We start from the raw sequence: 17472 nt of genomic DNA, 5'->3' as shown, positions 1-17472 counted from the left end.
ATTCAGACCCAATACAGCATCCAAGACTTTACTGATTTCAAAGACTTAGAAGGCAAATTAAGTTGCTGTAGTTCCATGTTCATAATTATTTATGGTATCAGCTTATTAAATACTTATTTGACAGATACTTCATTCATATTTCAATTACAAATTTTAAAAACTATCCCTACTTCTACCAGCTGTCATAGTGGGTCAGGGATGTTTTGGGGACTGGGCCTCTTCACAGAACTCATGGGGCATAGACAGAGTCCAGGCCAGTAAGAAACTCAGGAAAGATGGTGGAACCTGCACATCCAGCCAAATAAATAGGGGTACATGTGGAAATTTCAGACTGCAGTTCAAACCACCAATTGACTCAGACCCAATTTCCCTGCCAAAAGAATGTTGCCCTTCAAGATTTTTTGGAGGTCCATATATTTTAAAAACAGCTTACTTCACTTTAAGCAATGTATTTTTAAAGGGATAATTCTGTACATTTGAAGACAGAAAGTGAACATGCGCCACGTCGGATTAGGAAAATAAATACTGAAAAAAATTATGCAGAACTTAAGAATAGCAGGACTCTCTACAGAATGGCATCCTATCAAAAAGCTGGTAAATCAGTCTTAAAACCAAGTTTAAGTTCTGACCTGCTGACGGCTTGTTTGTAGCCCATTTAGGAGAGAAGTGCTACTTCTCTTTTAGCTTTGTCTCCATTGAACCAGTTTATTCAGCTTTAATAAACATGGCTCTTTGTAAAATGTCTAAATTAAATTTTAACTGATTTTATATTTCAATTCCCTCATGGGACTCCTCCTCCATGTAACCAGGCAATTAAAGGAAAACTTACTGGAATAGTAAGATTTTCAAAAGACTTCTGTTAAGGAAAATGTTTTTTTGGTAAAGCTTGTTTAAAAGTGGCAGAAAAGCTAGACATGACTGTATTGCAAGAGTCCAGCATTTCCATAAACAAAGTGGAATTGTACACCAAGTACTTGGATGTTATACAGATATGTTGCCAGCCAATATTTTTCACACCAGCTGGGTCCCTTGTGAAATAAAAATCTAAACTGCTTGTTAGCTGATTACAGATTACAAATCAGTAAACGCAAGTAGCAGACTTCAAAACTGAAGTTCTATAAACTAGGGTGATAGAAAAAATGATTAGAGGCCTGAATATCCCCAATAAAAACATCCAGTTGATGATTCATAAGAAAAAAACCTCTGAAATTAATTATACTTCTGAAAGATTCAAAGTATGAAAAGAGAAAAAATACTCTTCATATTAAGGCTCTAACTTTTCTAATTCCCTTATAGATTTTTCCAATGTTAAAATCCCCTTCCTTCCAAGGTACTGAATGTGCACAGTACTCACTCAGCAAGACAAGTCGAATACTGCACCTCTGTACCTATCAGTAAACATCATCTCCATAAGGCTGTTTAACCTCAAACAACAAAACAGCAATGCTGGTAGGGGAAGAAGGGGAAATTTGTAGCATTTCACCACTAGCTTAATTATAAATGTATTCAATAAATCAAAATGGAAGCCTTTGTGATAGAAATGCTGGTATGAGATTCAGCAGCAGAGTACCAAACATTAATGCTCAATACCATCATCCAAACTAAACAATGCACTTTTTGTTTGCATGCAGCTGAAATAATATGAAAAATTATAGGACTCTTTTTTTTTTACAATAACCACATTTAGAATAGAAATAAAGCTTAACCAAAATGTTATATAACACTGTTTTTACAAGTTCATTGAGTTTGCTTGAAACCTTGTTAGTTTTTATTTTGCGTGTGGTGATGGACAGTTACAATTTTTCTTTCTTTCAGTCTGTTATACGTAAGTGTAACATGCTGTAAGGTTTCACTACTAGTGTAATGGTTTTCTCTGTAGCAGCAATGTTTGGGTTATGACTAGAGATAACGGGGCTTTGGAATGTAGGGCTATCCAATGTGAGGGATATTGTTCTTCCTTGTGGGTCTGGGAGCAGGGATTTCGTGGTCTTTTGCCGGAGAGAGACGAGGAGAGAAGATGCGAATGGAAAGAGTTGGCAAACCACCGGACGGAGTGGAATTGGAGCGGAGGTCAGCCACATTCGGAGGTCGATGGTGGATGAATGGCCATATCAGTGAGCTCCAGCGCTGTGCTCACTGTTTCATGAGAATGGACCCTTTTCTTTTTTTGTTTCTTTACTAGCCATATGGTCAAATTAAGAATTATAAAGCTCAAATGATAAATCACATACTGTTTGTTATTTTGTGGTACTGATTTGTAACAGGGAACACATCGCACACCATCCGCCCAAACAAGATTTTTAAGTTTGGCCGGGACGAGAGCTGTCTTTTCCTAGGTTAAGCCGCCGGCCGAACTGAGAGTTACATAAGGATGAGAAACCCTCACCCTTTTCCCATCAATGTTCATAACATATGACCACAAAACTTTTTTCCTCTCCCATCCAATTTGACCACCACATAAAGTGAATTATGAAACGATTTGTCAGAAATTTAACCTTTCATTCTTCCTCTTTTATGGTTTATTCTGGATTTACCCTACCAATATCAGGGCTTTTAATCATCTTTCTTAGATCCTACCATTATATTGTTAAACAGATCAAGTACGCAAGAATAGAAGCAGCCGAACAACTGGTTCAATTTAAATATACATCAAATTAGCCATGTTTGTAATAGAGATATCAAAGCAAGTTGTGACAATTTATAACTTAAAGTTAGTGGATGGCAAACTCAAACCATTTATTATTTTTTACTCCCCAACCAACATGAAGTCCGGTGAAAAATTAAGAAACATTGACCTATAAAGTTCAAGCTTCCCTGACCATGAATTTACATAGGCAATAAAGTCAAACACTTTTCTTGATATCAGCTCCATCCGTTCTCAACCACATATTCACAAATTCATGTGCACTGATTGAGAGGTTACTTGTATTTCAAACAGGTATTAAAAAGGGAACAGGGAAAAAAGGCATAAGATAAAGGGAAATGTGCACTTGCCTTAGGCTGAGCAATGCCAAGAGCTTCAAACAGTTCAGGATGCTTCACTGGCAGTTCAATAACCTCTTTGATCTCCTTGATCTGTTTGTCTAAGCCACCAATCATTTCATAAGTAGAATCTGGAACTTTCTCAACCATCATGAGTGACACCAGGGGGTCCACTTTGTTAGGCAGTATTTTGTGAAGTGTGTAGCTATCATTCCTCAAAGCTACACGACAATTAGGAGTTACCTTTGAACATACAAGTTACAGCCAGTTAAAAGAAATTCCAGTTAATTCCTGGACAACAATAATGATGAAATAGTAAACAAGCTAAATGACACAATAAACCATCTGATACTGAAACAAAAGAAGAAAATTAAACAAATATCAGTTAGCCAACAACCTTCCAACATCTTATGGCTATAGAAAAATATTAGACAGCTGGTCTCAAACTTGAACCTCCTTTACGTCTACTCCATCACAGTCACCAATGCAACCATTTAATTAGAACAGCTTAATGACACAGAAGCAGTATTGGATCATTCATGTTGAGTTGCAAAGTAGCAAGTCAAGCTTAGCTAATCTCAATACATGTCAGACTTTCAAAATACTGATTAAATCCAAATCAGTTTTGTAATTACAGAACTTAAATATCCTATATACAATTTTCATAACTAAGAGCTTGTGAGAACACCAGTTTAAAAACACAGCCCAATGTGTACTCTATCCACCTTTTAAACTTACATTTTCGCTTATCCTGGTTCTGAAACCACACAAAATAAATTAAATCACAAACAAGAGAAAATCTGCAGATGCTGGAAATCCTAGCCACACACACAAAATGCTGGAGGAACTCTGCAGGCCAGGCTGCATCTGTGGAAAAGAGTGAACAGTCAATGTTTCAGGTCGAGAACCTTCATTGGGCCAAGTTCTTCCAGCATTGTGTGTGTGTTGCTGAAATAAATTCAAACCTATCACATTTACATGCAAAATAATGCTCAATAAAAGCAGTTCTGAACTACTGAAAGCAGTGCAATGAAAACTCATCAACAAGACAACAAAACTTGTATCAATACTCATGTAAATAAAAATAAACAATGATAATCTCTGAGCATGTTCTGTGCATAGAATTCACAGAAGCACACACGACAAGCAGTGGTGTGAAAAATTCATCTACAAGCCAATTCTTGGTATAGGTATTATCATATTGAAAAGCATGTAATTGACCATTTTAAAACATAATGACTTACAGCTCATACTCCATGACCATACTCTTGAGTTCATCTATTAGGCATTTGTATACACATTATTTAGAAACACAAACAACAGGAATTCTGCAGATGCTGGAAATTCAAGCAACATACATCAAAGTTGCTGGTGAACGCAGCAGGCCAAGCAGCATCTATAGGAAGAGGCGCAGTCGACGTTTCAGGCCGAGACCCTTCGTCAGGACTAACTGAAGGAAGAGTGAGTAAGGGATTTGAAAGCTGGAGGGGGAGGGGGAGATGCAAAATGATAGGAGAAGACAGGAGGGGGAGGGATAGAGCCGAGAGCTGGACAGGTGATAGGCAAAAGGGGATACGAGAGGATAATGGGACAGGAGGTCCGGGAAGAAAGACGGGGGGGGGGACCCAGAGGATGGGCAAGAGGTATATTCAGAGGGACAGAGGGAGAAAAAGGAGAGTGAGAGAAAGAATGGGTGCATAAAAATGAGTAACAGCTGGGGTACGAGGGGGAGGTGGGGCCTAGCGGAAGTTAGAGAAGTCAATGTTCATGCCATCAGGTTGGACGCTACCCAGACGGAATATAAGGTGTTTTCATGCCATCTGTCTGGGTAGCCTCCAACCTGATGGCATGAACATTGACTTCTCTAACTTCCGCTAGGCTCCACCTCCCTCTCGTACCCCAGCTGTTACTCATTTTTATGCACACATTCTTTCTCTCACTCTCCTTTTTCTCCCTCTGTCCCTCTGAATATACCTCTTGCCCATCCTCTGGGTCACCCCCCCCCCCGTCTTTCTTCCCGGACCTCCTGTCCCATTATCCTCTCGTATCCCCTTTTGCCTATCACCTGTCCAGCTCTCGGCTCTATCCCTCCCCCTCCTGTCTTCTCCTATCATTTTGCATCTCCCCCTCCCCCTCCAGCTTTCAAATCCCTTACTCACTCTTCCTTCAATTAGTCCTGACGAAGGGTCTCGGCCTGAAACGTCGACTGCGCCTCTTCCTATAGATGCTGCTTGGCCTGCTGCGTTCACCAGCAACTTTGATGTATGTTATTTAGAAACACAAGTTGTTTTTCTGAATATGAACTAATAATTTTTGTAGACCACTATTCTTTGTACCCCCTAAAACTCACCCAAGATTTTGCTTTAAAGGTAAGGCAGCCAAAGTATTTTAAAATAAAATTTCTAATGAGTTAAACAAAATATACAAACACGAGAAAATTTGCAGATGCTGGAAATTCAAGCAACACACACAAAATGCTGGTGGAACTTTTTTTTTAAAAGATAGATCATAAGCTCATGAAGTAGCTTCTGATCTCAATTACCTTCATTGAACTTAACAGAATTAATATTTTAAATCAATAATTGATCCTGATTTCAAGAGATCGCCAGGCAAAATTTCATCAGGTCCAGTGGCTTTACCATGTTTCATGCTTTTCATTGCTTTAGTTATTTCTTCTTTGGTAATAGGTGGGCCAGAATTAGGGTGTTTAATATTTGGGGTTTCCCTTCTATTATCCTCAAACAGCTACTCTATATACTGAATCCACCTCTCACATACTTTACCTGGATTTGTTAGTATGGATCTGTGTGCTGACCATATGCATCCTGTAGAGGTTTTCTAAATTCCAGTAAATTCCTTAATTTTCTTGTGCATTTCTTTGCTGTTGTTAATATGGCCTTCTACTTCATTGTATTTTTGATTCAGCCACTCTTCCTTTGCAATATTGCACAATTGTCTGTTCTGTCTGTCTAGCTCTCTGTATTGCACTTCATTATTCTTCACTAACCTTCTTTGTTCCATCAGGTCTAGAATTTATTGGGTTATCCACCCCTTGTTGGTGTGTTGGATTTCTTGTACTGGGATTATTTCCTCTGCTGATTGCTGTATAGCATATTTAAATCTGTCCCAAATAGGTGTTGTCACGTTTTCATTGAGGTGTTCTTCTACAGCTGTGTTGAATTGTTGCTTAAGTATGCTATCATTTTTAAGTTCTCCCAACATATACTTCTTTCTCTTTTTTCCATGTTTCAGTTTCTTTAATTTTGTTTTGATGGTAGCTATTACTGGATGGTGATCTGAACCACAGTCTGCTCCTGGGGAGGCTTTAGAATTTGTGAGATTATTTCTAAAGCGTTCATTGATGGTAATGAAATCTATTTGATTCCTTGTTCTATCTCCAGGGCTAATCCAAGTACACAATCTACGTGGATGGTTTTTATACCAAGTATTGCTGATCACTTGGTTGTTTCTGACAAACCAATCAGTAAACCTTTCTCCATTTTCATTTTTCTCCCCGAATCCAAAGGGTCCTATGATGAAATCAACCCTTTCCTGTCCAACTTTGGCATTAAAATCTCCCATGACTAGTTTTATATCCTGAGATTTACATTGCTCATAGCACTGTCGAGATCTTTATAAAACTTGTTGATATCCTCTCTATCCGCATCACTTGTTGGTGCGTAGGCTTGGATTATGCTAATGTTAAAAGGGTTACCCCTTAATTTAACTGAAAGCAGCCGATCGGATATCGCCCAGTATCCCATAAGACATTTTGACACTTGTTTGTTTAAAATAATTCCAACTCCATACATGTGCTGTTGACCTCCAGAATGCATTATCAGAGAACTATTCTTAGTGAATTTGCCACTGTCGGTCCATCTAATTTCTGACAGGCCTAAGATATCAACTTCCAACCTTTTCATTTCATTTAATGTGTTGTCCAACTTTCCTTTCTGTTAAAGTGTACAGATGTTCCATTTTGTTACCCTTAGCCTTTCCCTATTGTTACAGTCTCTGGATGACGGTCTGGTCTCACCTGCAGCCCATGAGTATCCCTACTGAGCGAGGTGTTGTTCTGTTGATTAGAATCAACCCCAATCACGCCGTTGTCTGGTTTCCTTCTTTTGTTTCTTTCCATGATTGACTAGGCAAAAATTTCAATAGTGATTTGCTGTTGCCTTCTGTTGCCGCAGTGCTCATCTAACTAGAGTATTTGACCTCCACTGGTGTTCCCAATTGGGAATCATACACCAGACCAGCGGTCCCCAGCCACTGGGCCACGAGGAAACGATATGAGTCAGCTGCACCTTTTCCTCATTCCCTGTCACGCACTGTTGAACTTGAACATAGGGTTGCCAACTGTCCCATATTTGCTGGGACATCCTGAATATTGGGCTAAATTGGTTTGTCCTGTATTTCCCACGCTAAGGTAGAGCGTTCCTATGAAACCTTTCGTGCCAAAATGGCGTAAAGCGAAGAAGCAATTACCATTAATTTATATGGGAAAAATTTTTGAGCTTTCCCAGACCCAAAAAATAACCTAACAAATCATACCAAATAACACATAAAACTGAAAATAAATAACACTGACATATAGTAAAAGCAGGAATGATATGATAAATACACAGCCTATATAAAGTAGAAATAATGTATGTACAGTATAGTCGGGAAGGTGAAGGGAAAACTGATTTGAGAGAGAAATAAAAAATCAGCATGTACGCGCATGCGCACATCGCATACGCACATCACGTGCGCACACAGGTGCCCGCGCAAGGCTTCGTGGTCATTGTAGTCTTTCATGGGGTAAAGTGTCCCTGGATTTGACTGCTACTTTTGTCCCTTATTTGGGAGTGAGAAAGTTGGCAACCCTAACTGTAAAAGACATATTGAGGTGAGTTTAACCCTACTTGAACACCCCCCCACCCCCCGGTCGGCCGGTCCGCAAGAATATTGTCAATATTAAACTGCTCCGTGGTGCAAAAAAGGTTGGAGACCCCTGCACTAGACGTCACCCAACCTTTGCTGTTGTTGTACAAAGACAATCCTCCACCAAAGCTTGCCTGCTGCTGGAGACTTCAGTGATTTTAGGTGACACCACCACCATTGGTCTGGTTATTTTTCTGGCGCCAAACATTCACCATAGACAGAGCTCCTTCAGCGAGACAGGGTATACCCGGACCCAAGCCCTACGTGAAGGCAGAGTTGTCTTGGGTGGTAGAAGTTATATGATCGCCACTGGCATTTCCTGATACTTAGTTAGGACCCAACCACCCCATACATCCCTAACCACCCCATACACCCAGAACAATCAGTCTTATGAGTCACATAATAAAGAATTGTTCTGAGTCAAATTAAAAACAGGGCCAGAAACGTCTAAACTGCAATAGGGGTTTATTGAGGATAGAGGAACTAGGAATGCAATTTTCATACTACGAATGCTTGCAGAAAGGGCGACTGAATATCAAAATAATGTCTTTTTACGTTTTATTGATTTCACTAAAGCATTCAACAAAGTGCAACATGAAAAATTATTTCAAATTCTCACTAAACATTGACGGAAGGACCAACAACTGCTTCAAAATTTATATTGGAACCAAACGGCGGCAGTAAAAATTGATGATAATATAAGCAGTTGGACTAAAATCCAAACAGGAGTTAGACAGGGATGCGTTGCCTCACCGGAATTATTTAATATCTATAGTGAAATGATTCTCAGAGAAATAGAAGACCTAGATGGGATAAAAATTGGAGGTGTTAACATCAACAATATATGTAAGATATGCAGACGATACCACCCTAATAGCAAGTGCTGCAGAAGACCTACAAATCCTCCTAGACAAAGTAGTACAAACAAGTGCAGACTTTGGTCTAACCGTCAACTGTAAAAAAAAACACAAATGTATGGTAATATCAAAACAGCAGGATACTCCCAACTGCCAACTGTACTTTGGTAACCAAGAGATTGAACAAAAGACCAGCTTTAATTACCTAGATAGCTTTATATCACAAGATGCTAGAAGGAAAGTAGAAATAAAAAGAAGAATTGCCATTGCCAAAACCAATTTCCAAAAAATGAAACCCATTTTGACCAACAGACACATTTCTATAACAACAAGGCTTAGGCTACTAAAATGTTACATCTGGTCAATCTTGCTGTACGCTTCTGAAACATGGACTATAACACCAGAACTCCAAAGAAACTCAGAAGCAACAGAAATGTAGTTTCTTAGAAGAATGCTGAAAATATCATATAGAGATAGGATAACTAAATGAGACAGTACTCCAACGTGCCCATACAAAAAGATCTTTAATGAAAAGTTAAATGAGAGGAAACTTAAATTCCTGGGCCATGTCATCAGAAAGGGAGAAATAGAATGCCTGGGAAACGTGGAAGAGGAAGGCAAAGAAGAAAATATACGGACACTGTGAAAGAACTAACAGATCTAAGTGGGTGAGATATCATTGACGCTGCGTGGGATCGTTCAATGTGGAAAGCCATGATCGCCCAAGCGTGTAACGCGCAAGGCACATGAAGAAGAATTGATCTTGCATGACGATTCTTTTTACATTACATGTCAATGATTTAGATGACGGAATTGATGGTTTTGTTGCAAAGTTTGCAGATGATATGAAGATAGGCAGAGGGACAGGTAGCTTTGAGGAAATAGGCTACAAAAGGACTTGGACAGATTAGGTGAATGGCAAAAAAGTGCCAGATGAAATAATGTTAGTAAGTGTATGGTCATGTACATTGGTAGAAGAAAGGACAGATTATTTTCTATAAATGGATAGAAACTACAAAAAAAAACTGAGGCGCAAAGGGATTTGGGAGTCCTTGTGCAGGATTCTCTAAAGGTCAGTTTGCAGGTTTGAGTCTGTGTTGAGGACAGCAAATGCAATGTTAGCATTCATTTCAAGAGGTCTAGAATATACTGTAAAAGCAAGGATGTAATGTTGAGACTTTATAAAGCACTGTGAGGCCTCATTGGAGTATTGTGAGCAGTTTTAGGCCCCTTATCTTAGAAAGAACATTCTGAAACTGGAGAGGGTTCAAAGAAGTGTACGCACTCTAAGGTTTCACTGCCAATGGCCTCTCTGTAAGGTTTCACTGCCAATGGCCTCTCTGTAAGGTTTCACTGCCAATGGCCTCTCTGTAAGGTTTCACTGCCAAGGTAATGGTTTCTCTGTAGCAGCAATGTTTGAGTTATGATTAGAGGTAACGGGGGCTTTGGAATGTATACTAGTCAATGAGAGGCATGTTGTTTGTTCTTGTGGGTCTGGGAACAGGGATTAGTCTTTTGTCAGCGAAAAATGAAGAGAAAAGAAACAAATGGAAAGAATTGGTAGACCACTGGACGGAGTGGAGTCGGAGCGAGGGTCCGAGGGCCAGCGACGCGCAGAGGAGGTCAATGAGGGATGAAGGGATGATTCCGTAAGCTCCAACGTGCACTTTAGACTGTTTCATTAAAATGGGCCCTTTTCTTTTTATTTTCTTTACTAACCCTTTAGTCAGATTAAGATTTATAAAGTTCGCTTGTTTAATTGCATACGGTGTACTGTCTGATATCTTGTAGTTCAGATTTGCAACTGGGCAACACATCATGCAGCATCCACACAAACGAGATTGCTCAGTTGGCTAAGCCAGAGGCTGTCTTATCCTAGACAAACGTATGCTGGCCAAACCTAAGGGTTACAATTGTGGGGGTATCGATCGGGATTGATTCCGTTGGATGCTGCATGATTGCCCTGAGCATTGAACCAGTGAGTTGTGTGTTTAAGTCTGTGCTAGTATGGATGCTGGCGGGGTGGAGCACTGGTATGGCTCCATGAGGTTACCAGTAAGTAATGCATGCGTGTTGAGTGGGGTGGATATTCGTACCCCGGATGAATTGTTAATTCAATTTTTGAGTACGGTTAAAGTTGTTGGCAAAGTTCAGAGGTTTGATAAAATGGTGAGCTCAGACCTTGTTTTAGTTTAGACTAGTGCTGATGTAATGGCGGTGGAACTGCCAGCGTCTATTGATGCTCCAGGTGAGGCAGGGCCATGACCTATCCATACTGTCAGGGAGGAGGAGAATATAGCGGAGCGATCCAAGTCACAAGTCCAGCTTCCCGTAGCTGGGGGCAGAGACTTCAAAGACAGGGTTCTATCGTTTCTGAGGAGTGAGGGGAAGGAGTGGTCGGATTTGGAATGTTTAATTATTCCCCGTCCCCCAGTGAAAACTGGGAATTCCGAGGTAGTATCCGCCATTATCTCTCTGGCGGATAAATGGAAAAATACCCAGGTTCAAAGTCCCTGCTACAGTAGATACCGCCTATTCTCTGGAATAACGCTCACCCCTGAAGGAGAAGAGGAGTCTGAGACGTGGGCGGAGCAGACCTCTCAGTTGTTAGATGAGTGGTAGTGCCCTGATGACATAAAGCAACAGAGATTGGTTGAAAGTTTGAGTGGGCGGGCCGCTGATGTAGTGAGAGCTGTGAAAACATGCCAACTCTTAGCTAGCATTGCTGATTACCTAGACGCATTCGAGAGTGCCTTCGGTACAACAGGGAGCCCACTGGAGCTCATGGTGGGGTTTAAGAACATGCGTCAGGAATAGGGGGAGAAGCTTTACGCTTACATTTTTCGGCTAGAGAGGCAACTAAATTGCTTGCGGCGTAGAGGGGTCATTCAGGTGGCTGAGGTGGATCAGTTAAGAATGCACTAGATTGCCAAGGGCGCCCAGTCCCAGGACCCGATTTCTTGGAGACTCCGAAAGTTTCGTAAGACACGCACCCCGCCCCCCCCCCCTTTTTTTTGTTGAGCTCATCAGAGAGGTTTAATCGGACCTTGCTAGACATGCTTGGGACCTTGGAGATCAGCAAGAAGAGCAGGTGGAGTCAACATATTGGACATCTGGTTCATAGTTACAACTGTTCTCGAAATGAAGCTACTGGGTACTCGCCATATTATCTGATGTTTGGGTGTCAGGTAAGGTTGCCCATTGAGCTTTGTTTTGGGACTGATGAGGGTCACTTACCACCAAAGACTTATCTGAAGTATGTGTTTGACATGAGAAGACAGCTGAAAAGGGTTTATGAATTAGCTGGGCTCATGGCTGCCAGGCAGAATCAAGGAAGTAAGCGGAGGTACGATCAAAAGGTGAGGTTCTCCCAACTCCTGCTGGGAGTCCAGATCCTCATACGGAATTTGGAGCTACCTGGGAAGCACAAGTTGGCTGACCGCTGGGCGGCTAAGCCCTATGCAGTGGAAAGTCAAATGCCAAACCTACCAGCTTTCAAGATGAAACCAGAGGATGGGAATGGGTCTGTCAAGATTCTCCACTGGAACTACTTGCTGCCCCTGGGACAAGTGGTGCAGGTAGACCCAGAGCCCAACTTGGAGACTACACCTAGTAAGAGGACTCCGAGGAAACACAGGGCCACTGCAGGGCCCACAGCAGGAGAGGTTAGGCTGGTCCCCACCCGAGAGGGATACTGATTCGGAGGATGAGGACCTGGATGTGTGGTATATGCTGTCTTTCGCTAACTCGCCATTGATTGAGGAAGAGACTCCCAGCTCTTCTCCCGCTAAGTCAGGTGAAGTGGGGGGGGGGGGCCTATCTGTGGGCAGCCTGGGTTGCAGAGGAGCTTGGCCACAGGACAGAGGGGTCCGAGTTGAAGGTGGGCACGAGTGATAGGTCGGGGGAGGCCTCGCTAGGTAGACTGGAAGTATCTCCAGTAGTGTCTGAATCTGAAAAGTTGAGTGAGGGGGTATGCAAGTCTCAGAAAATTAGGAAACCACTGGATAGGCTGACCTACGTAGCACTGGGGAAACAGTGTGACCCCTACCGCATTGGGGAGCCACATCACTGCCTTTTACACTTAGATTGGACTTTTGTGTTTTGCAGGAAGGGTTGGTGAATTATCTCAATATCATAAGAACATGACTAAATTTGGTGGGGGAAAGATGTAATGATCTGTAAGGTTTCACTGCTAATGTAATGGCCTCTCTGTAATGTTCCACTCCTGAGGTAATGGTTTCTCTGTAGCAGCAATGTTTGAGTTATAACTAGAGATAACAGGGGCCTTGGAATGTATGCTAGCCAATGAGGTCCATGTTGTTCTTTCTTGTGGGTCTGGGAGCAGGGGTTTCATGGTCTTTTGTCGGTGAGAGATGAACAGAGAAAACGTGAAAGAGTTGGTAGACCACCGGACGGAGTGGACTCAGAGCAAGAGTCCAAGGGTCAGCGACGCTCAGAGGAGGTCAATGGGGGAAGAAGGCGATTCCATGAGCTCCAACGTGCACTTTAGACTGTTTCATTAAAATGGGCCCTTTTTCTTTTTATTTTCTTTACTAACCCTACAGTCAGATTAAGATTTATAAAATTCAATCATTTAATTGCATATGGTGTACTGATATTTTGCAGTTCAGATTGTAACTGGGTAACCCATCACGCAGCATCCACACAAACAAGATTCCTCAGTTTGGCTGGGCCAGAGGTTGTCTTACCCTAAACAAACGTATGCTGGCCAAACCTCAGGGTTACAGAAGGTTCACAAAAATGATTCCAGAATCGAAAGGCTTGTCATATGAAGAGCTTTTGGTGGTTCTGGACCAGTATTCACTAGAGTTCAGAAGGAATAGGGGTGACCCACTGAAACTTACCGAATGTTGAAAGGCCTCATTACAGTAGTTGCAGAGATGTTTCCAATAATGAGGGCATCTTAGACCAGAGGGGACAACCTCAGAATAGAGGGGCGTCCTTTTAGAACGGAGACGAGGAGAAATTCCTTTAGCCAAAGGGTGGTGAACCTGTGGAATTTGTTGCCACAGACAGCTGTGGAGGCTGAGTCTTTAACGCAGAGGTTGATAGATTCTTGATTCATCAGGGCATGAGGGGTTGGGGGGGGTGGGGGTGAAGAGAAAGAGAAAGAGAGGAGGCAGGAGATTGGGGCTGAGAGGAAAAATGGATCAGCCATGATCAAATGGTGGAGCAGACTCAATGGGCCAAATGGCCCAATACTGCTCCTATATCTTATGGTCTTATCCAAACAGATGCTTAGATTTGACATTTAATTCCAAGAAAAACACAGAAATAACTATTGTCAAAATACCAAACTTACATCATTAATGTCAATGTTTTTGTCAACATCCACAACAAATTTTCCTTCTGGATGAACCTGAAGGGAAAAACAAGATTCAAGGTTAAAATCAGTATAAAGCAAAACGTATACACATTTCTATCTTCTTCATAAGTACTGTTAAGATGAAAAGATGTGATAAGCATTTAAAACAATGAACAGTAGAATAAGGTAAGACATTGTCCAATTTTAACTCATTCTTGGTAGATATTAACATCTGGCAAGTGCAAACTAAAATCTGTACACTTCATAACGCAGCAAGCTATAGTTCCAACAATGGAATGGATGTATGATTTAAACAATACGATGAAAATAAAATCTTTAATAATCAAATATATATTCTATACACTGCATGTAAATTAAAATAGAATATGAATATTACATTTGAGATGGTTTCACATGATGATTGCATACCCACCATCAGTTCCTGTCCATTCTAGTTATTTCAAAGTTGAAATATTTGATTAAACAACCAAATGTAATTTACCAAACAGTTAATCTTGTGTGTGTGGATGCTGCGTGATGGGTCACCAATCCTTCAGACAGACTTTTTTTTTGTTTTTTGTTGAAGTCTTATCTTCAGATCAAGGGCATTACACTCCACTCCCCAACATGTTCAGGCTGACCACAATGAGTGTTGAGAAAGAAACTAGAGCACAGGAAGCTGAGGCACATCAACCGTTATATGACAACTCACTGCCATCAGACACAGCTGCAATGAAGTCAACCATAATATAGCAAAGACATAATACTACCACAGGAATAAATGGAGCTAGGGTGTATCTTGATATTCCACAGTAAAAGGCAGGCGTACACAAGGTATGTTAGGCAACCATCATTCTGGCTAATACTGTAAAATGGATTGTGCACCATATATTTCTGGAATTAAGCAGGTTTCAATGTTTCAGGTTCAAGGGCAAACAACATTCAATGGGAAATTAAGTTAAGGCATGCATTAGAGAAAATAGCAACATCCTTCCAAATTATGCAAGTTCACATTGGTCTTGAAACTTAGAACATCCTGCCATGAAATCTACTGGAAATATCTGTTCTATTATAAAAAAAACAATTTAAAAATTCAGCTTTTTAAAAAATTAATTCTGACCTTAATCTCTCTCCCTTCATTTGCTCTCTCACAGTTTAATGTTTTGCAACTGAGAAAAACTACAAAAGTTGCAACATTACTTTTTCCTCTATTATTAGCTGGAAAGCAGCTGGAGCAGAAGAAAAATATCCCACTAGCAGGGCTTCTTTTGAATGCCACACATATTCAAACTGCACAATTTAAATTAAATGCACAAGTATATAACATGTCCATCTTTTCCGCACTCTCCATTCACTAATGTTATTGAAGATACTGAGGGGAAAAAAAATGCCAATCTATGAATTTAACGATGTGAAATATCAATTTTTGAATTTAAACTCCATCCTTAATTTGGGCATTAAAGTGTCATGCAGCAGCCTAGCACGCTCAGTAGCTTTTGATAATTGCAAGTCCAATGGATCATACACTTGATGAATGCCAGTTTCTGAAACAGAATATTCTGCAGAGGCAACTGAGAATTCAATTTTTCAGCATTGATTTTATCAAATTCCTGATGAATAAAATTTAATACTCCCTTTTGCAAATGAAACTGCAAAATTACCTTGACAAGCACTTTCTTCTTGTCCATAGCTCTAACCACCTCTCCAACATACGATCCCTGTTCCTGTAACAACTGTAGCTCTTCTCGCAGCATGCGCACTACAAAAAACATTTAAGAATTACACAAGTTCAAAGTTCAGTAATTGTGCAAAATTTCAGATTAAATTCATTTTGTAGATTCATACAATCAGAATCAAGTTTATTGTCATGGTCTTATATTAATTTTTTTTGCAGAAATACAGAACAAAAACAAAATTACTATAAATTACAAAATAATAGTACAAAAAACGAATTAATGAGGCGGCATTATTGGGTTCATGGACTGTTCAGAAATCTGATAAAGGAGAGGAAGCAGCTGTTCCCGAATCATCAGTTCAGTGTCTTCAGGCTGCTGTACCACCTCCCTGACCATAGCAAAATATAATATTTCCACAGAATAAAAATATTAACATTGTTTCTTAAGTTCAAATAAATCATGGCTACTTTACATCACATAGGCCTCTCAAAAATGTCAGTCTCTTCACAAACTAAGTTTAGTATTTTATTCTGAACTCCTTCCATGTGAATTCTGCTGATTAATTATAGTACAAATCTACTGTTCACATTGTTTACTTGCTGTTCTAACTTAATAACTATTCCAGCTTAATAACAAAATACTGGGCTAAAATAAACCTCACAATAATTACTAAAATTAACTTATCAAATCGAAGTCCATAACATTGTCTGCATGTCCTTTAACATATCACAACCACATGCTATACAAAATGGAACTGTGTGGGTGGATTTGAAATTGAATCAAAATTCAGTGGAAAGAGGCCAATAGGTGAGCAATACCACATGAACTTCACTTGCATTTACCATTTACAAACAGTTGGTGTCTCTAGAACAATTTGTATCTTGCTGTATTTGTTGCAAGAACCGCTGCAAATGCTATACAATGGACAGAACTGCAACACATTAAGAAAGTCCTTTGCAGCACTGATAGCCAAATGATCCAGAATTCAGATACAAAAGAATCTGCACTGATGAGATGGAGCGTAACATACACTCAAGTCACTGAAACAGCACCACACTGAATATTGTTCTTATAGTGATTTTAATTACCTTTGGCATTAAGTTCATTTCTTTGAGCCTGCAGACGTCGGAGATTCTGGCTCTTATCGTTAACAATGAGCTTTGAGTGAAAGGTAGAAAGAAGGAGTATTACAACTTTGAAATGATACTGATTCACATGCTAAACTGGATGCCAGTAAACAAGTTCAAAAATTGTTTATTAGAAATATTCCACCATTGATAATTTGTAAAGAACAAATACATAGCTGCCAACAGTACCTAAGGATAACATCTTCATCATTAAGTAATTTCCCAGGAACCTTCCCACTTTAATTAATCCATAGTTTATTACAAAATGAACAGGCAACAATAATGACAGAAGATAACAGAACAATAAATTCATAAGGTGATTTCATGATTTGGCTACTAATTACTGTTGCTCACAATGATGCTCACAACAATGCATATTCCAATGTACTTTTACTGACTGAAACAGTAAATAAATTTCTGCACATGCTATACAGGTCTCTGAAAATCAGCAGCACTGACAATAGGGATACTACACTTTTGAAGGCCATTACAAATTCAATTTCTTTTTCTTTTGATAATTACTGCTTCTTTTCCTTTTCTATGTCACACCATTGAAGGAAAATTATATAGTTTGCACC

General features: G+C 40.1%; 1 protein-coding gene across 3 annotated transcripts in view; it reads right to left on the bottom strand.

Annotated features, from left to right (window-relative positions):
* The window catches only part of psmc5 (proteasome 26S subunit, ATPase 5), a 37836-nt gene that overhangs the window by 12084 nt on the left and 8280 nt on the right, over positions 1–17472 (bottom strand). For all 3 annotated transcript variants that reach the window (XM_063037562.1, XM_063037563.1, XM_063037564.1), the window contains exons 4-7: positions 16856–16925; positions 15753–15850; positions 14089–14145; positions 2995–3225 (exon numbers count right to left, since the gene is read on the bottom strand). In XM_063037562.1, the coding sequence (XP_062893632.1) occupies positions 2995–3225; positions 14089–14145; positions 15753–15850; positions 16856–16925 (456 nt within the window). The remainder of the gene's footprint in view (positions 1–2994; positions 3226–14088; positions 14146–15752; positions 15851–16855; positions 16926–17472) is intronic.

Source organism: Mobula hypostoma, chromosome X1 (genome assembly GCF_963921235.1).
Source record: "Mobula hypostoma chromosome X1, sMobHyp1.1, whole genome shotgun sequence".
In the NCBI taxonomy this organism is placed as follows: Eukaryota; Metazoa; Chordata; class Chondrichthyes; order Myliobatiformes; family Myliobatidae; genus Mobula; species Mobula hypostoma.
Note: the sequence above shows the minus strand (reverse complement) of the source record. Positions and strands in the feature narration are given on the sequence as shown.